Here is a 20,525-nt window from a genome sequence, read left to right on the forward strand (position 1 = left end):
TTTCCTCCTGTACTGAACAAAATACAAATACATCAGTGGTGCACCGTGCACATTTCCCAAAGCTAACATATTCCAGTTAATAAATATAAAATAAAATACTTTTTCTACCTTTGTTGTCTGGGCATTTTATTTTTCCAAGCATGTTGGTCCCAGTTTCTCTCTTCTGCTTTCCTGTCTGTTTTCTGCTTGTTTTCCAGTGTGCTGTTCATTTGTCCTTTCTCCACTCTCCTCCTATCTTCCATTTCCTCGCTACATTCATCTCTTACATATTTCCTCTCTTTCTGTATTCTATCTGCCTACTCAAATATTACCCTCTCACTCTTTAGTCCTCCACCTATATTTCACTTACCAACTTTCCATCTCCTCCTCCTCCTCTCACCTCCTAGCTGTCCTGTTTCACTCTTTCCCTGGCCTCCTACTATCTTCTCTTTCACCCACTCCCCCTTACTCCTCCTGTACTCACCATCCTCTTCTTACTTCTCTCCTTGACAACCCCTATGGTCTGTCACACAAGGTTCCTCAATGCCCAGTATCTCCCCGCCCTCTTCCCTCTTACATCAATGTAGCCCAGCCTCTTTTTTCTTTTTCTTCACCCACACATGTAGCTCTTCATATCTCTTTCCTCTCCCCTATATTCTAGCAGCACCCTGACCCATTCCCTTCCTGGTTATGTTCCAACAGCACCCTGTCCCATCTTTTTCTCCTTTGCCACAGCTCCCTGTCCCCCCCTCTCTTCCTCCTCCTTCCTCCTGAAAAAAACTGCAGCTTCATTGTTTTTCAAGGCAGTGGCTCCAAGGGGAGAGTGGTTGCAGGAACCTCAGCCCATCCGTAGGAGAGGCAGCTACACAAACTTCCTCCTCCCATAGTCCAGCATTTCCCCCTGGCTCCAGTCCCCCACCCACATAGTCTGGCATCTCCCCCTCTCTTCCTAGTCCCCTCACCTGTGGTCTGACATTTTTCCTTCCCTGGTGCACCTCATAAGTCCAACATCTCTCCTGTCCCCGTCACCTGCAAATCCAACACCTCACTTCCAGACCCTCCCTCTCAAATCCATTTCCCCTTCCTCAGCCCCCAATGATTCCATTAACTCTCCCTTAGCCTCCATCCCCCACGAGTCCATTACTTCTCCCTCAGCTTCATCCCCATGATTCCACCACCTCTTCCTCAGCCCCATCAGGCTACCAGCACCTATCCGTCACCACCCCCACCCCCCCCTAGTCCAGTACCTCTCCCTTTTCCTCTCTGAGATCATCCCCATCACTGGCCATCCTTCAAACCTCACTACTCTTCCAGCAGTAACACACTGCCTGGCCTACCCGGAGCCTTTTCTCTGCCGTGTCCTGCCCCACTAATTAAACTTCCTGTTTACACATGTGCAGAATCTGGCTCAGAAAAGGCTCTAGGACAGCCAGGTAGCATTTTACTACTAACACTGCTGGAAGCAAAGAAGAGTTGTGAGGTTTGATGGACCTGAAGGAGGATATGAGGTGGGAAGCTGCGAGAGGTGTGCTGGACTCTTGGGTGAGGGGGTGCAGAGGTGGGAGAGATGATGATAATGCTGTTAGCTCTAGGGGAAGAAATAAAACAGATGTGTGCTGGCTCCATATAACAAGCGGTTCTGGCGAGCCAGTGTGAGCGGCTCCAGCACACCACTGGTTAGGAGGAGTCTTCTGATGAAAGTCTGGCTTCTAGTGCCTTGTACCCTTTTATCCCCACCTCTTTAATTCCCTTACCTCTTAGTTGTTCTGTCTGTTTGCCTGTCCTATTTAGATTGTGAGCTCTTTGTGCAGGGACTGTTGTTTCATGTATGGTGTATGCAGCGCTGTACACCAGGAGACAGATCTGTTTTAAATACAGCGCTGTATGCCTTGTAGCGCTATAGAAGTGATAAGTAGTAGTAGTAGTAGTGCTATTTAGCACAGCAGGGGGTAATGTGAAGGTTGTGTCAGTAAAGATTATTCAGGGCAATGTCTCCAAATGGATTAGCTTTGTACATGGCATGATAGTAATAAACCTCCCTACTAAGCCAGGAGATGTGGAATATGATCTCTCTCAAATGTATTGCTAACACTCTGAGTTGGAGTAGTACTTGCATTGTGCGAAAAACTTCCTTCTGGCGTTCATATGATTTATGCAGGTGTGCTTGGAAATTCTTTTTAATCAGGCCTGTGCCACCAAAATCAGTAGGAAATTTTTCAGTTCTAAGAACATTGCTCTCCCTTCTATGACGGGGGACTCTGCTGTTTGTTAATATCTACTTTGTATCTTGAAACAGCTCAGAGTTGCAGTTTTCGCCATTTGAGGTACTGAATAAGACCCACAGGTATCTTATCTGCACTGAGATCCTTAGGTATATGGCTGTCTTATGCCTGAATAGAAAAACAGTAATACCATACCGGCAGGCTGATGCTCGAAGGTTATCGGTAGCATGAAATTCTACCATGAACCTAGCACAGGAAAATGCTGCGGCATGCTCAGAGTAAGGAGCATGCAAATTAATGCTGTTTTAAAACTACAGCATTAATTAGCTGCTCAGTAGTCTTTGTTAACTTTCCTGTCAGTGCCCAAGTGCTGATTTGGTTTGGTACTCACAGGAAAGTTGATGTTTACAAAAAAAAAAAAGCGCATGATGCAGCATGCCATAGTTCCTTACCCCAACCCCTTCCCGCAAGATTTAAAAAAAAACAAAACACCTAGTCGGAGCCCTCCTGAGCTCCCCCCCCCCAACCTAAAAAGATCCCAAGTGGACCCCTCCTAGCCCCCTCACAAAAAAATAACATGTTGGTCCATCGGGCCCACTTGCTTGACACCTCGAACCCCCAGACTCCCCTGGTAAGGCTGGGGCCAGGCCCTACCTCCCCCCCCCCCCCAGCAGTCACCATTGACCCTGTTAGTCTAGTGCAATCCCACCACCTGACCCCTCCACATACCTCTCCTCATAGGAGGCAGGAGTGATGCCTACTCCCTCCTGTCTCTGGATGCAGTCATCTTCAAAACGGTAGCACCCTGCCCTGGCCTGTGCATTCCAAGATGCGATGGGTGGGGTAGAGCACTGCCAATTTGAAGATAATGGCACCCAGAGGGAGGAGGGAATAGACACCCCTCCTACCTCCTATGAAGAGGAGAGGTATATGGAAGAGTGAGATTCCACTAGACTACCAGGGCCAATGGTGGCTAGAGGGGGGTCAGGCCTTGCCCAGCCTGGACTACCAAACTACTTTTTTTCTTTTTAAGCATTGCTGTGGGGTTTTTAGTGACTGCATTTACATGCATTTAAATATGTCTGCGCTGAAACAGATCATTCGGTGGTAGCACTAATCACCTTTATTTTATTTATTGCGTTTGTATCCCGCATTTTCCCATCCATTGTCAGTTCAATGTGGCTTACATGATTCAAGAGTGAAATGGTTACATTTATTGTCAAACATGGTTACAATTTGAATAAAACAATGGGTGATTTTCCCACCCATTGGCAGGTTCAATGTGGCTTACATGATTCAAGAGTGAAATGGTTACATTTGTTGTCGAACATGTTTACAATCTGAATATAACAATGGAAGATTGTGTTGTCGAACATGGTTACAATTTGAATAAAGCACTGAGAGATTGTATAGGATTCATAGCAATTTGAGAAGAGCAGGGTAGAATTTGGGTAGGTTTATGAGTGGGGTATGTGTCTTGATAATGACTGGGTAATGGTATTTAATTTTGTTTCAGATAGGTGTGTTGTGAGTTTGTGATAGGTTAAGAAATGGAGTCTTGTGTCCTTTCTGTCCTTTGTAATGTTCATTGGTGAAGTGATTCGGTATACTTGTTGGTTATGTTGGGAATAATTCTCTGAAATGTGGGCCTTCAGTTGTTTTCTGAAGTTAAGATAGTTGTCGTTGAGTTTGAGGTCTTTTGGTAGTGTGTTCCAGACCTTTGTGCCAATATAGGAGAAGCTGGATGCGTAAGTTGATTTGTATTTGATGCCTTTACATCTTGGGAAGTGGAGGGTTAGGTAAGATCTCGCTGATCTATTTGCGTTCTGGATTGGTAAGTCTATTAGATAGATCATGTAGTTCGGTGATTGCCTGAAAATTATTCTATACACCAAGGAGCAGATTTTGAAGGTAATGCGAGCCTTAATCAGCAGCCAGTGTAGTTTTTGGAGAAGGAATTTGGTGTTTTCGAATTGGGTTTTTCCAAAAATGAGTCTGGCTGCTGTGTTTTGTGTTGTTTTAAATTTTTTTATTATTTGGTCTTTGCATCCAGCGTAGATCCCATTGCAGTAATCCACATGGGCCAGAACCATGGTTTGGATCATGTTGCAGAAGATATCTCTTGGGAAGCATTGCTTAATGCGCTTGAGTTTCCACATTATGTGGAACATTTTCTTTGTGCTGGCCTTGGCCTGGTTTTCTAGAGATAGCTCATGGTCCACTGTGATGCTTAGAATCTTCAGGTTGTTTGAGATTGGGAGAGATGAGCCCAGGGCACTGATGTTAATGAAATGCTCAGGGTTGTGTGGAGATGAGAGTATTATGCAATGTGTTTTTTTTTACTGTTTTAACTTGAAGGCTGATGCCCAGTACTCCATAGAGTTAATGCTGTTTGTGATGTCAGAGGTGATTTCTGATTAGTTGTTTTTGAAAGGGATATAAATTGTGGTATAATCAGCATATATGAAGGGATTGAGACCTTGTCTAGATAGGGACCTGGCTAGTGGTATCATCATTAGGTTGAATAATATGGGTAAAAGTGGTGAGCCTTGAAGAACTCCACATTCTGCCTTCCAGGATGGGGAGATTGCTGAATTTGACTTTACTTGGTATGACCTGGTGGTCAGGAATCCCTTAATCCATTAGCGTATCTTCCCTCCAATTCCTAATTTGTCAAGTATTCTTAGTAGAATTCAGTGATCCACCATGTCAAACATACTCGACATGTCAAACTGGAGTAGTAGGATGCTTCTGCCTATTGAGATTTTGTGTTTGAATTTGGTCAGGAGTGTGAGCAGCACCATTTCAGTGCTATAGTTGGATCTAAAGCCTGATTGAGATTCATGCAAGATGGAGAAGTTATTGATACAATCCGTTAACTGTTTGGTTAATATGAGTTCCATTATCCTAGTCATTAAGGGGATTGATGCACCTGGCCTGGAGATGTCACTGTTTTTTTTCTTGGCGTCTTTTGGGATGGGTATGAGCAGGATGTTTCCCCTATCCCGTGGGAATAGACCTTCATGTAGCAGGAAGTTGAGGTATAATGTAAGCCACATTGAGCCTGCAAATAGGTGGGAAAATGTGGGATACAAATTTAATAAATAAATAAACGATTGGGGGGGGTGTTTTTATATAGTTGGGACATGTGTATAGTGAGCAATGAGCAGAGGAGAATTTTCTAATCGCTTGGGCTACTATCTCTATGGGCAATTGGGTGAAATTTGACCAGGTCTGGTCTGCTGGTGTTTCTTCTGGATAGGGGTCTAGTTTGTCTATGAAGGCTTTGAGGTTGGTATTTTCCTGAGATAGATTTTTTTGTAGGTTGGTGATTTTTTTCTTCAAAATATTAGGCTAATTCATTTGCAAGTGGGGGTTCTTTGTTGATGTTACTGTTTTGGTGTCTAGTAGACTGTTGACTAACTTTGTTTCTTCATGTCCTTATAGTTAGGACCTATTTGTTCTTTATAAAATTTCCTTTTGACCTGTCATATTTTGTATTTGTAGCTCTTTTGTGTTTCTTTCCATGAGATTGTTTGTTCTTTTTTTTGTTTTTTCTCCATGCTCATTCATGTCTTCTACATTGTGTCTTTAGAGGTTTTGGTTCATATGGGTGCTATTTTGTCTAGGATGGTGGTGCATCTTTTGTCCCATTCTTTGAGATATTCTGTGGAGTTGGCTGGTGATGACCATTGATTTCTGTACATGGATTGCCAGAATGATGTAGTGTCGATTATCCCTCTTGTTTTGTATGAGGTTCGACTTTGTGTTTGGCGAGTTTTTATCTTCCACTAGAGGGTCATGCTTAGTCAGTAGTGATCAGACCATGGACTTTCTGACCAATTTTGGTCTAAGGCTTGACCTTTCACATAGGTTGAGTTTACCTGTGGTCTTTGGAATTCCCATAGTTGAAAACATTTGTTGCATTCTCTTGTGCAGTTTGTGTTTTGGTCATCTAGATGAACATTAATGTTACCTATTACTAACACATTTGGGTTTGCAACACATGTGTTTGATATAAAGTCCATAAGGTTTGTATGGTCTTCACTCCAGTTTCCTGGGGGTCTGTAGAGTATGATGCAGCATAGATGGTTATGTAGCTGTTTGTCTTTTAAGTGGATCGAGATGATTTTGAGTTGGGGTGTTATGGATTCAGCAGTGGTTTCAGTTATGAAATGGGAGCGGTAGATTAGTGCGATGCTCCCCTTTTTTCCTTTCTGGTCCAGTGTAGGATTTTATATTCTGGAGGGCAGAGGTCTAGGATTATAGGATCCTCTTTGTTATGTATCCATGGTTTGTTGATGAATATTAGACTGAGGTTTTCTTCCATGATCCAGTCCTTTATGGGTTCTGTTTTGTTCACTGCTGATCTGACATTAATATATCCAACTTGAATTGGTTTGTAGTTTGTGGTTTACTTCTGTTTTTGTGGACTTTTAATAGTTGTTGTTTAGTGGTCTTTTTGGAGTGTCATGGTCCCTTTTTTGTTGATTGCTGTGTTTGGCTCGTGAAGGGATCCTTTCTGTTGTTTGGTTGGCTTTTAATGTGATGGAGGGCAGTGTATCTGGTTGCATGGTGTGGGTTGTATAGTAGAGGTATGATATGTTCATCTTGTGGTACAGCTCCTATTGTATTAGTGTTAATAGGTAGAGGCCTATAAGTAGTTTGAGTATGCTCGTATTGCTAAGTCTAACCAGGGCAAGTGTGGAAGATGACCTGGAACATAATCACTTTCAACTTATTTTTTGGGTCGCTCATTACTGGCCTTATGGTTCAAGGAGGTGTTATGTTGCCGACACTGTTAGATTTGACTTATACAGTCTTAGTTTAGTACAACATCTCAACTCTAAGTTAAAGTCTGGTTTGCAATTCAGAATCAGAGGTTTGGGATAGTAAAATGATTTCCTGAATCACAATTATGAACACGACTTTCCATTTAGTATATAAGTTAGCTGGGTCTCAGTTTAAGTTCAGCAGTTCTAAACTAAATTCTGACATTCAGTGTTGTCAGAAGATGGGGCAACTGATATCAGTATACTGAGGCTTAGTTTGAGCATGACATTAGTTTAAACATAGTAGATCTAAACTGCGTTATGACAGCAATTCAGTTAGATCTAAACATGAACATGACGTTAGTATAAACATAGTAGATCTAAACTGAGTTCTGACTTTCAATGCTACATCAGAGATGTAGGATACCTTGAGTCTCGGTGTAGCCACAGCAATTCAGTTAGATCTAAATATGACATTAGTTTAGTTTAGGCTTAGCAGATCTAAACTGAGTTCTGGATTTCAGTGTTGAATCAGAGATTTAGGATACCCTTTAGCAGTGTGCTGAGTCTTGGAGTAGACACAGCAATTCATGGGCCGATACTCAGAAGCAAACGCAGGTGCTAGAGGCTATAAGCGCCATACTAGCGCCTGTGTTTGCTACCGCCCCATGATCAGAGCCCCCGAGTGTGTGAAACAAACATACTCATGGGCTCTGAATGCAACTTGCATGCAAATGCATTCTAAACAGGGCTCTTAGCACAAGTAGCATGCAAATGCATGCTAAACATATTCCTCCCCAATAATCAGTGAGCAGCGCACCAAACATTGGAGCACTGTCCGCGGCAAACCCTACACCAGTTTGGAGCTGATGTTAGGGTTTGCAGACCATTGGGGAGGAATGGTGAGCCCTGTCCAGCATTCATTTGCATGCTAGCAGGCCCCCCATTCCCCCTACTACAAACCCCCCCACCGAAGCCCCCCCTTAGGAACTCTGACCCCCCAGCCGATACAGGGAGGGTCAGGGGGGCTGGAGGTCTGGCAGGTCACCAGCCCCCTAACTCCCCCCCCACAAAAAAAAAAAAAAGCTCTGGTGGCCCAATGGGCTGTAAATCAACCTCCTCGACCTTGTGGTCTAGCGGCCCTCTTCCCTGCTCCCCTGTACCTTTGTTGGAGGAGGGAGGTACACTCCCTCCTCTTCCAGCAGCCATGCCCAATGCATCCTGGGATGAACTGGGCAGAGCTTCACAGCATACAAGGGTGTTTCTCCCTTATATGGTGTGAAGCCCCACCCAGCACACGTCAGGATGCACTGGGCATGGCAGGGTGCCATTTTCAAGGCAGTGCTGCTGGCAGAGGAGGGAGTGTACCTCCCTCCTCCAACAACGGTATGGGGGGCAAGGAAGAGGGCCACTAGACCACCAGGTTGATTTGTGGCCCACTGGGCTATCAGGCCTTTTTTGGGGAGGACCCACCAGATCTCCAGCCCCCCCCCCTGAACTCCCACCCCAAGGGGGAGTGGAGATCTACTGGACCTCCAGCCCCTGTGTCGTCGGCCTGGGGTGGGGGTTCGGTGGCGGCACTAGGCTACCAGGGCCATGCTGTTTGGGGTCTGATGGTTCCACAGACCTCCAGCCCCTGTGTTTGACAGGTCTGGGCTTTTGACAAACAAGTGCAGACACAATCCTCCCACACTTGACCCTATGATCAGAGATGATAGCATGCATAAATTTGCATGCTATTATCTCTGATCATAGGAGCGGTAAAGCTCTATGCTGTTCCAGCGCTATTTTTAGAGCACGGTTTGGAATAGCGCAGGGCGTTTGATAATCTGGGCATCAATTAGAAGGGTAGGTTTGCTGAATCTCAGTTTGAACACAGCATTACAATTAATAAAGTCAATAACCTTAGAGTCTGGGTCCGCTTCTCAGCCCAATCCACTTTCACTTCTCATCCCGAACAGTGTCAAGGAGCAGCGATCATCCTGAGCAGAGCTGGTCTCTGCAATGATGCTTGATGTGCTCCATTGACTCAGCACAGCCCAAACCTCGATGAGGTCACCTTTAACATTGGTGACAGAGTCAGAGAATCAGCTCAAGAGCCCTTTAGGAAACTATACCCAAAGGTACCCTAGTAAGTTGGTGCTTTTTAGCCATAATTAGTTAATGCAAGCAACTTCAATAGGCAAAGTACTTTTGAAAATATCTTTTCTTTACTACCAGAGGAAGAGATGAATCCGTTACTGGGTGGAGTAAGAAGACTGAAGGGAAGAAGGAGCAATGGAGCAGGGCTTTGGGAGGGTGGATCTGTACTAGCACCAGCAGCGATGACATTATTTATAGCTGATTATATATTTTGCTTGACAAAACAGAAATGCTTGTTCCACTTTTGCTTTAAACATATTGTATCCATATATTATTTTGCTCTGCTTTATGCTTTAAAACAAAAGTACAAAGTTTTGAGTAATTATGAGGAGGCATGATCAGGGCAATCCTTTAAAGGCCTCATGCCAGGTTTTCAGCTGTAAACATTACCTTAAAAATAAGATGATTTTTAAATGGTTGTGTATATTGTGACACCTATGTGAAAGAAGCAGATGGGCTTTAAACACTGCAAGTTTATTACAATATTTGTGCATTTTTGAAAGACATACAGACACCTCTACAACTGCATTCAAGACATTTTATTCCACCTTTACACAGGCAAGGCACAAAGTTTAGATCCAACATAGAACTGCTTTTTCTTAAAAAAATAGATTATATTCTTGGCTTGTACTGATGTCTTACTTCATACACAATAGTTTCAATATAAAAATTGTTTGTCGTAGTAGATCTTTAAAAATATATATATTGGATTTGCAATAGCACCGCCCACCTTCATCACAGAGTGCAGGGACCCCTTTTTGTTTAAGGAGAGTAGACAAATGAAACCTTTTCTAAGAACTGCACCCAGCTACAAGTTTTGTGGAGCAGCTCCGAACACTTCTTTGCCAAAGCCTGAGCAATTGCAAAGATTAAATGTAGTATGCTTCGGGGAAAGGACTGTGAAACTCGGGAGACCTGTCCTATAATCCCTCCTTATTCACACCCTATCCCCCAACAAGCCAGGGTGAGAGAAATTTCCATAATGCCAGGTTCTATGCCTCAAGACGCAGTGCCATGTAGGGTAGTTAAACAGGACTAGATTACTCTTGGAGGATGCCCTGGCTTTAGGGCAAACACTACTGTTATGAAGGAGAGAGAGCACCACATCCAGAACTGAATTAAAGATGAGGGTGGACAGGAACTTCCAGTCTCGGGTAATTCTTTCTTTACTTAAATAGTCATTATGTGAAATAACAATAAATACACTTATGGCTGGCTGAGGACTGGGTTGAGAAGTAGCCTATCGACAATGAATATGCACGGGATAGATTTGCATACCAGTCTCTCTCATGGATAGGCACTGTAGGTATCCTGAAGACCTGACTAGCTGTGTGTGCCCTGAGGACTGGGTTGAGAAGCACTGACCTCTTTATTAAATAGGGACTAAGATAGTGAGTCTGTTGCAGCAGTGGATCTTAGTGGTGGTGTGTACTGAGGTAGGGTGCCTTATCGCTATATTTTCAGGGGTGCTTGGTAGATTCAATTATGGGCTATATTGTACCCAGCACCCTAAGGATCCTTTTTTAGTCCAGCTGAAATAGGATGAGAACTGCCCTGTGGAGGGACCTTGTGTACATGTGGCAGCAACAGGACAGGGGTGGGAGATTTAAAGATTGTACTCCTCCCACTTTTCTTAAAATATTACATAAGCAGCACCATTTCCCTTCTTGCCCTTTAAATTAGTTTTACCATTCAACTATGTACTGACAGGAGTTGAATTATAATTACAGGTGACTAAAAACTTTTTAAACCACCATCCCGCTGATAATGACAAATGGGGAAAAAAGCCTCAAGGTGCTGCAGGATCTAACTCTAATCTCACTAGCAACATGTACTCCCCTTGACCAATTGCTGGTCTTAAGGGGATTCCTACCTCATAATAGGCAAAAAAAAAAAAAAACCCCACTGTAAACATTAATTCAACACAACAGAGCACCTATGCTGCTTCCTGATCATAAAGAATGTCAGTTACAAGAAGGTCTGAAACACTTAACTTCTTGTGTGGTGTTCTGCTCTTGATGATTGCCTCATTCCACTCGTCCTTGGCCAGCATTTCGCTGGAAAAAGCTGTGTCAGGGTCCGTTCAGGAAGATGGGTGCCTCAACTTTTTTTTCTGGCCCCTTCTCATTTTCAGGGGCCAGAAAAAAAGTTGAAGCACCCATCTTCCTGAGAGGACCCTGACCCAGCTTTTTCCAGTGAAATGCTGGCCAACGTCAGCCGCGGACGAGTGGAATGAGGCAATCATCAAGAGCAGAACACCACACAAGAAGTTAAGTGTTTCAGACCTTCTTGTAACTGACATTATTCTTTATGATCAGGAAGCAGCATAGGTGCTCCGTTGTGTTGAATAAATGTTTAAGTACATTGGGGTTTTTTGCCTATGATGAGGTACGAATCCCCTTAAGACCAGCAATTGGTCAAGAGGAGTACGTGTTGCTAGTGCGATCAGAGTTGGATCCTGCAGCACCTTGAGACTTTTTCCCCATTTGTCATTATCAGCGGAATGGTGGTTTAAAAATTTTTTAGCCACGCGAAGTTGTTTTTCTTTCATATAATGGGAAGCATTTAGTGTTGATAACTGTATATATTATAGCTTATCCTACCACCACCTATTAGTTTCTATTTAAATTATAATTAGCCAGCTCCTACCTCATCCTAATAAAAGCATGCTGGCTTTATCTCATCACCTACCATCAGTCCAGTCCTGGAGCTGATAGCTCCCATCCCACTGCCAGGCTGTGTTCTGAGCATTTGGAAACCATCACTGCCAGGTACTTGTCACCTGGATTGGCCACGGTTGGAAGCAGGATAATGGACTAAATGGATCATTGGGTCTAACCCACTATAGCTATTTTTATGTTCTTATTACTGGACAACTGTCTCACAATCTAGGAAAGAGCTGCCTTTCAACTGAGAACTCTGCATAACATTAAAAATAGTTAGCTTTTTGCCACAGATTACACACAACATCCATCCATGTTTCAATCCTCTGAAAGCCGCCAGGGGCAGATGCTATATAACCCCTGCCCTTATGCATTTCAAATATATAGCCTTCTGTACATCTATGTACGCCACATGGCCATATTTGCATTTGAATACAATTTCTTTTCCTTTTAAGGAGGAGAAGAGGGATCCTCTATGGCAGAGTGACAACAGATAGGACAAAGAGTTAAAGGATGTTGGGTTCCCAAAAGTGGACTGAGGTGGTCTGATATGCTCTCCCGCCCCCCCCCCCCCCCCCCCCCCCCCCAATTAAACTATTACAGTTGATGGCAGGGTTGCCAAACTCTGCCAGCTGACATCTCCTACGCGAGTCACACCTGTGCTGAACAAGCAGCACTTAATTCAGCAGGCGCATTTTAGCCAGCATTAGCGACCGAAGCACAGCTGTGGCACTATGCTGCTCATTCAGCATTAGCTAGACTTGTGCAGGAGATCTTCAGCTGATGGGGCTTGGCGTTTGTGGCAGAGAGGGCCAGGCTGACACCCCCCCTCCCCCCGTGTTGTAGTGTCATTTTGCATGATCTTACGCGAGTGGACAGAAGTAATGTTTGTGTTCAGAGAAGAGACTGTCCTACAATAAAACCCACTGATGCAGGGCAGCACTGGACAAACAAAACTGATTTTAGAGACCAAGGACCTTAGAATTGTGTAAGTTAGTACATTCTACAGGACTAGCCAACGAACGATGGCAGCATTCTATGTGCCCCTACTGCCTCATCTTTTAGCAATAGGCAGTGATTATATAGAGAGAGTGAAATAATGTAGTAGAACTCTTCTTTACTAACACTGCATTAATTGTGAGATATGAACCTATGTACCATAAGTGAGCCTTCAGATGGCAATTGTTGAAACAGGGAGGTATACAGCAGTGGCCTCTCTTGACTTGCTCATTATATGCTGCTATGAAGATGGAGGTGCAAAGGAACAGCTGTTGCTATGGTTGTCTTCTTGCATAATTGATGTCCTCCATGTATTGACTTCTGGTTTACAAGAGGCTGTAGGATAGTGATGGCATACTCTTATTGTTGTGCACTTGTTTGTAGCGCTTTGTCCTTGGCTCAGCTGATAAGCAACTGTGTCCCCAGTGCAAATTTTTCAGCACCCCATAATTGATCTTAGGCTCTTCTGCTCCCCAAACTTCTTTATCCAACTTCCTTTGTCTGGTCAGGCTATGGAAGGGCAAAGATGAGGTACTGGGGAGGTAGGGGCTGGTCCACTTTAGACTTCCTTGTTCTTTTTTTTAGGAGCAGTTCTCAATGTTGGCTAGAAACCGCTGGGCCCACCATTCTTCCAGGTCAATGGGAACAAAGTCTATATATAAGATAAAAGAAAACTGCATCTAGTACAACAGAAAAGTATTAGATCTATTCAAGTAAATAAGGAATAACTTCTTCACCAGCAACCTTATCTACTTCCATGTACAAGTACAACCAGCTAAGCCTGGAACGGAAAATGCAGGTTGAGTGTTACTGTTTCCCGAGAGCTGGCTCAGGCTTGGTTTTTCAAAAGCTTTTTCACCCTGAAAAACTACCACCGCTCATGCTAATACTGTTTGTCTAATGTTCATCTTACGCTACTAAACACTGACACCTTTCACACTCATCCACTACTCATACCTACACCAGGCAGCAGTGTAGGTTCAAATTCCAGGATAAAATGTTCAATTTTCAGGCTAGTCTGAGAAGGTTGGCAGAACCTACAAGAATCCAGTTTTTCTCCAGGACCAATACAGACACAACTTTGCTCCTAAGAATCAGGGGCGTAGCTACGGGTGGGCCTGGATGGGCCCGGGCCCAGGCCCACCCAGTCTCAGTGATCCACCAATCAGTTGCCAGCTAGCTGCACACTACTCAGCCGTAGTACTCCAATCGCATTAGTTCAGCCATATGTAGGAAGCAGAGAAGTACCCCTAAGCTAAGCCCTGCAGCTCCAGTGCTATATTTATTTTATTTATTTATTTTTTTTTTTTATTTATCAGTGCTACAGGCCTCCAGCAAGTAAACTATCAACCCTCCTCCTGCCTTGTTTGCTACTGCTCAGGAGTCGGGCATTGGGGGGAGGGATCCACTCTGTATTCTTAGGGCTGCTGTTCTGCGTCTGTTCCCTGCAGCGTTAATTACAGGCAGCTCCTCCAGCCTCTCTACTCAATGTAACTTGTCTGCCCCTGCAGTATGCGTGGTGAGCACAACAATCCTGCATGACTCAGGTGGACTCGAACCTGTGGCAAAGTCAGGTAGTCGGGAGCCCCGCCAGCTAGTGCTGCCTTTATCTTAGCCATGTTGGCTGGCCCCGTCCTGTGTAGCTGGGGATATCCGGGCACTTATATAAAATTCTTGCCCCAGACTCCAGGAGTGTGTCAGTAGCCTCTGTAGTGGCACTGACGTGAAGCCCATTCCCCTGTGGCCAATCTCCAGCACTGCACCTCCACTTGCACACTGATCAAGGTCAGTAGACTTCTCTGGAATTGCTGCACTGGAAACTTCACTGCACTGTGTTCAGGTGGAAAAAAAAAGTTTTGTATTTAATGCTGGTGGATGCTGCAATGTCCAGTTAAAAAAGAAAATGTTTTATATTTCATGCTAGTGGGCTTTTGGGTGAAGGTGGATGATTAGGAAAGGTAGGGGAGATGTCAGACTATGGGGGAGGGAGGGAAGGGTAGGCTGTTGCCAGAATATGAGGGGGAGGGGTAGGGAAGGGCAAGGCTGATGCTGGGCTACAGGACAATTTCTAATTTTTGATCCTTTATTCTGAAATTGGTGAGGGTTTGTCTGTGTTCTGCATGCAACCCAAGGTGAGAGATTCTGCTGGCATGTGGTTTGTGTGGGGATCTATGAGTCTGACTAGTCTGTCTTTTCCAGTGGGACAAGTATTGCTGTTGTGTATATTCACAGTTATTGATATTTGTGTGGTCAAATTTGGTGTTAAGGTTTGCTACATAGGCTCTGAAAAGCTTCTTCATAAGATTTAGTGTTACTTCACGAAGAATCTGACAATGAAAGGATTTTACATTGCTATTACAGAGGTCCTACCAGAATTTTAGTACATTTTTTCTATGGAAAACTGTAAGAGGAAACATCTTAGCTGTGGCCTGTGACAGGTCTGCTGAGTAATTTTAGACTGATGTCCAATTTGCCACTTTTATCTAAAGTGTTAGAAAAGGTGGTTTTAACACAACTGCTTGATTTTGTTGAGAAGCAGGGGGTTCCTTCTGAGTTTCAATCTGGTTTTAGGAAGTTCCATAGTACGGAAACTGTTTTGTTGGACTTTGTTGATGATTGTTGGAAATGGCATATAGGTCTAATAGACCCACGTGCCGCCTTTGATATATTTGGAGGGGCATTTTTGATATGATGTCTAAATCCATCTTTGGATGTTTTGTTGAAAACATCCAAAACTCAATGGAACATAGAGATTTCCGAACCAGAAAAACCTTTTGGTTTGGAGAATGAATATTGCCAGATATTGCCAATGGGAGAGTGCTAGTTATTTCCCACTGAATATTGGCGGTTAGTGCTTAGCAGATTACTTGGTTATATTGCACGATACAACCAGCTATCTGCTAATGTTCAGTGCATTGGTGGCTAAGTTTTATGGGCAAATTAGGCCACCAAAAAGCAGGAATATCTTTGGCCAGTTTAAACTGAATATCGGCATGGCCAGTTATGTTTAAAGTGGCCAAAAATAAACCAGATATTCAGTACCAGTCACCGGCAATGGCCTGACATTAACCCTTTAGTGTTCAATGTTCCCGTAATAAGCCATATGGGAACAGATTGATGGGAACGTTGGACACTAAGGGTTAAATATCCAGCTCAGCTCTGACTGCGGGAGGCAGCTCAGCTAGCTCCTGCGGTCTGAATATTAGGCCATAGTGCCCACCCATATTAACTCTGGGCCCACCCAAAATTGCAGGTCTAGCTATGCCACTGCTAAGAATGCTTCCTTCAACCAGGAAGGATAGGGTTTGTGCAAGTCTATGCTTAAAAAAAAAAAAAAAAAAAAGAGAGAGAGAGACAAGGAAGGAACTTCTCCACTCCGTACTAAATTAAAGTAGGGAGAGAAATTTTTCTAGTTAGTGCTAGGGAAAGGGACACCCAAGTTTGCCAGTGTTAAAGACTATTTGTACCGGACACTTACTCTTCAGGATAGGGTTTGCTGTTTTCTCCACATACTGCACAGGACCATGGCCATTCTTCCCCTGATGACCGTCTGCCAGCTGCTGCTCTACTTCCTGCCAGGCTGTGCGGAAGAGAAAAGAGGATGAGGTAGTATGCGGAGGACAGAGTGTGAAAGGATAAAGAGAGGAGAAGAAGCAGAGGATGATAAAAACAAAATCTTGCAAAAGAGCAGGAAACAGGAAGACATAAAAAGAGAAATACAGTGAAACCTCGGTTTTCATTGACTTCAGTTATCATCTGTTTCGGTTTTCGTTGATTTTTTCAGTGAAAATTTCGTCCCGGATTTCATTGGTTGCCTTGGTTTTCGCTGCTAATTTTGCGAAAACAAAGGGCAACCCATGCGTTCCCCTGCTCATTGGATTTACATTGATTCATATGGAAATAATTGCCTCGGTTTTCGTTGATTGTTTTCAGACAGATTATCAACAAAAATCGAGGTATCACTGTAAATAGTAACTGATAGAAGGGAAATATAAAAAGAAATTGCAAAAACAGAAGGTTTCAGAACAAAACTCTTTGGCTATGGGATGACAAAAGAATGATATGCCAGGAAGATGGGAAAGGAGGCAGTAAAGGTCCAAGATAAGGAAGCAGGAAGTGAATAGCCCCAGAAGCTAGGAGATGGGAAAGCGGCTAGTAGGAACGTTGGGAGAGGGGAAGGGGTGAAGTATATCTTGGCAATGGAGCAGCAGTCTATTGTCCACCTCTTAAAGTAACAGGCCCTATTTGCTTCCTAGGAACAGCAGTGGGTACAACTGGACTCTGCAGAGGCTCTTACCCTCATGGACGAATCGCACGTTTTCCTCATGTGCAAGTGTGTAACTTTCTTCTTTTACAGGCTCAGGTGCAGCTGCTTGGTTCCTTTTCCCATTCACTCTGTTGAAGACTAGCTTTGGGGCAAGGTTACTGCTAGGGAGAAGAAAGCACAATATAATCAGGGTCAATGGATTTCAGAGGGTGAAGACAAATTACATAATCCTGGTTAACAGCATTTGCCAGTGGAAGGTAGATAGTGAAGGGCAGAGCCAGAACAAGCACTGCTAGCTATGCGCTTTTTAAAGTACAAATACCCGTACCTCTTGGCCCTTTCCTTGAAGTTCTGTTTATATTCATTGTGCTGATTTGAACAAGTTTTTGCTCCATTGAGCTACCACCACCACCATCAACTAAAGCTCTCTCTTTCCTTTGCTGTCAAGTTTTTATAAGTAAAATCAATGGAATACACAGTTGTGACAGTAATGCAAGAAAGAAGTAGAAATGTCTTGGTGAAGTCTTTATCAGTGTAGTTACTGGAGAAAACAGTGTCCACCTTCCCCGTTCAGCTTATATGGCTATAGATATAGATTTACTCAAAATGATGGTGTGGCATACTTCCTCCTCCCCCTACTAGCTTGGCAGCCAGAGCAATCATCCCTTTTGACAGCCCTAGTCTTTATGCCACTACATCAGGGATGCAGGAGTTCAGGCCTCAAGTGCTGTAAACAGGTTAGGTTTTCATAAGAACAAAAGAAGCCCTACTGGGTCTGACCAATAGTCCATCTAGCCCAGTATACTGCTTCTAACAGTGGCCAATCCAGGTCACAAGTACCTGGCAGAAAACCAATTAGCAGCAACATTACATGCTACCAATCCCGGTGCAAGCAGTGACTTCCCCCACGTCCATCTCAATAACAGACTATGGACTTTTCCTCCAGGAACTTGGCTGCCACTGCATACTAGACAGATTTCAGTGTATTCTCTACAATAACACATAGATCTTTTTCTTAAGTGCTGACTCCTAAGGTGGTCCCTAGCATCAGGTAACTATGATTTGGATTATTCTTCCCAGTGTGCATCACTTTGTATTTATCCACATTAAATTTCATATGCCATTTGAAGCCCAGTATTTCAGTTTCCTAAGGTTTTCCTGAAAAATTTCCCTACTGTGTTTTGACAACTCTGAAGAGTTGTGTCATCTGCAAATTTAATCACCTGACTAGTCACTGTTTTCCAGATCATTTTTGAATATATTAGAAAGCAGTGGTCCCAGTACAGATCCCTGAAGCACTCCACTATTCATCCTCCTCCAATGAGAAACATGGCCATTTAATGCTACTCATTGTTTTTTGGCCAATAACCAATTCCTAAGCCACAGAAGGACATTGCCTTCTATCCCATGACTTTTTAATTTTCTCAGGAGTCTCTCGTGTGTAACCTTTGTGAAACGTTTTCTGAAAATCTACATACACAACAACCAGCTCACCTTTATCCTCATTGTCTCTCTAATGACCAAGATATATTTGCATGGCTATTACCTCAATTCTATGCAAATTTCTTATGCATATTCATTAGGGAGCTCCTAAAAACTAAACCTGTTTGCAGCACTTTGAGGCCAGAACGCCCGCATTCCTGTCCTACATCATAATAGAATAAGAGGGTAAAATGGCATTTTTTTTCCATGCAATATGCTTTTTTTCCTGTTCTAATGCATTTTAGTGGAGAAGACCTGATAATGAACTAAGTTTCAAAAATATTGTATTCTACTAAAATTATTCCATGGTAAGTGTGTTATGTTACTTTCTAACATTTCACTGGGTAAATGTTTAACAAATGTAGTGAACCGTTAAGTTAAACTATAGCCTCTGTCTTCAGGGTAATGAAATGCTACCGTTCGAAGTGTTAGTACCATCTTTTCTGTGGGCAGGAAGAAAACCTTCCCCTGCTGCAAGAAAGCTGCAGAATCCTGGGATAGGATCCAAGGCGGAGCTGGCACAGCTTCACCAATCAGAACACAGCTTTGGACTGGCCTTACAGCGCACAGATCATGAGCAGTGGCTACAGCTCTGGAGTGGTCAGGAAGGTTTCCAATCTGTTAGCCATTGCTACTAAGGATGTTCATTTGTTTTAAAACTACATTAGAAAAAAAAAAGGCAACAAAACAGGCTTGTTTCCAACTGAAATTTTTGCTTTGTAAGTAGCACAAATAAAAGCAAATCAGCACAAAACTTTTAAGCAAAAACTACACCAAAAACAAAATGCAACCAGTGTGCATACTGTTATATTGTTACTGTATACTAAACAGTTCCACTGTAAGTTACTAATTAATGTTAGCTAAACTTTTAATAACATACTATTAAATGTAAACCACTTAGAACTTGTTGGTAAAGCGGATTAGAAATGCCAAATTAAATTAAAAACTGTTTAACAAGAGAACAATATGGGACCCTGTGGCACAGCTACCAAGTACAGAGAAAACGATGGAAGATGATGACCACACAGCCCATTTTAGAGAGCCCATCCACGGCTCAGGCTTTAGCATCCTTTCCTCTCCCTCAGATATGAGCTTGCTTTCCAGACATGGTGTCTGTTCCTAGCTCAACAATGGCGAAAGATGCTGTGATGGCTACACTCACAGCCCAGTGTGGGGTAATGACAAAGGGAGGATCTCCTCCTTCACTCAACAGTGAATACTAAAGGCCGACTCAAGAATGCAGCAGAAGTAGGTCCTAGAGAAAACCATGGATCATGTCTCTCGGACAAATGGAAATAGCTCATGAAAGTCATGCATTTGATATACTGCCTTGCTGTGGGTTGGGATAAGTTGGCTGGAGGAAAGGCAATAGCGAATGACAAAGAGACAAAGTTTGTCCCCGCCCCATCGCTGTGGGCTCTATCCTCATCTGCAGAAGCCTAGAACACTTATGATTTTATATTTAAATCTTTTTGTTGAAATATAAAAAGGAATATGCTGTGCAACTGATGTTTATAAATCATAAACAGAAAACAATAATAAGCAACTATAATAATTTCTCTCACCACTACCCTCTACCCTTCCAACCCCAACAATAGCTGAATTCTACTACCCCAAGGAATCCTAATCCATCCTATTAAAATGTCCAGGGGTACAAAATACAACCCATTCTGAATGCCCAAGTGGGAGAGAAATATACCCAATGAAGCAGTATTATGATTTTTAAATCTGTAGATGAATAAGTCATCAACAATCTCAAAATTCAGGCTAGCTCTCCTATCTTCCACAGTCCTTCCTGCAATAGAAGATGTCTTCTTAGAAGACTAGTAAAAGAGGCCCGTTTCCAACAGAAAGGAAACAGGTTCTAGCAAGGTTCCAGGGCCCCCTCCCTCCGTCTTCCAGGCCCCCTACCTGCCTCCCTCCGAGTTCCACACCCCCCCCACCTGCCTCTCTCCCTCCCTCTCCGAGTTCCAGGCACCCCTCCCCTTCCCCTCAGAGG

The 20,525-nt window shown here is 43.4% G+C and overlaps 1 protein-coding gene across 2 annotated transcripts in view; it reads right to left on the reverse strand.

The window, feature by feature from the left end:
* Window positions 1-9,570: 9,570 nt before the first annotated feature.
* The window catches only part of MCRIP2 (MAPK regulated corepressor interacting protein 2), a 29,108-nt gene continuing 18,153 nt past the window's right edge, over window positions 9,571-20,525 (reverse strand). The window contains exons 3-5 of one of the 2 annotated variants that reach the window (XM_030212292.1): window positions 17,075-17,202; window positions 16,256-16,357; window positions 9,571-13,429 (exon numbers count right to left, since the gene is read on the reverse strand). In XM_030212292.1, coding sequence (XP_030068152.1) covers window positions 13,359-13,429; window positions 16,256-16,357; window positions 17,075-17,202 — 301 coding nt within the window. In that variant the 3' untranslated portion in view covers window positions 9,571-13,358. Of the gene's footprint in view, window positions 13,430-16,255; window positions 16,358-17,074; window positions 17,206-20,525 lie in introns of both variants that reach the window. The other variant, XM_030212291.1, reaches the window with a different exon arrangement.

This window comes from Microcaecilia unicolor, chromosome 8 (assembly GCF_901765095.1).
Source record: "Microcaecilia unicolor chromosome 8, aMicUni1.1, whole genome shotgun sequence".
In the NCBI taxonomy this organism is placed as follows: Eukaryota; Metazoa; Chordata; class Amphibia; order Gymnophiona; family Siphonopidae; genus Microcaecilia; species Microcaecilia unicolor.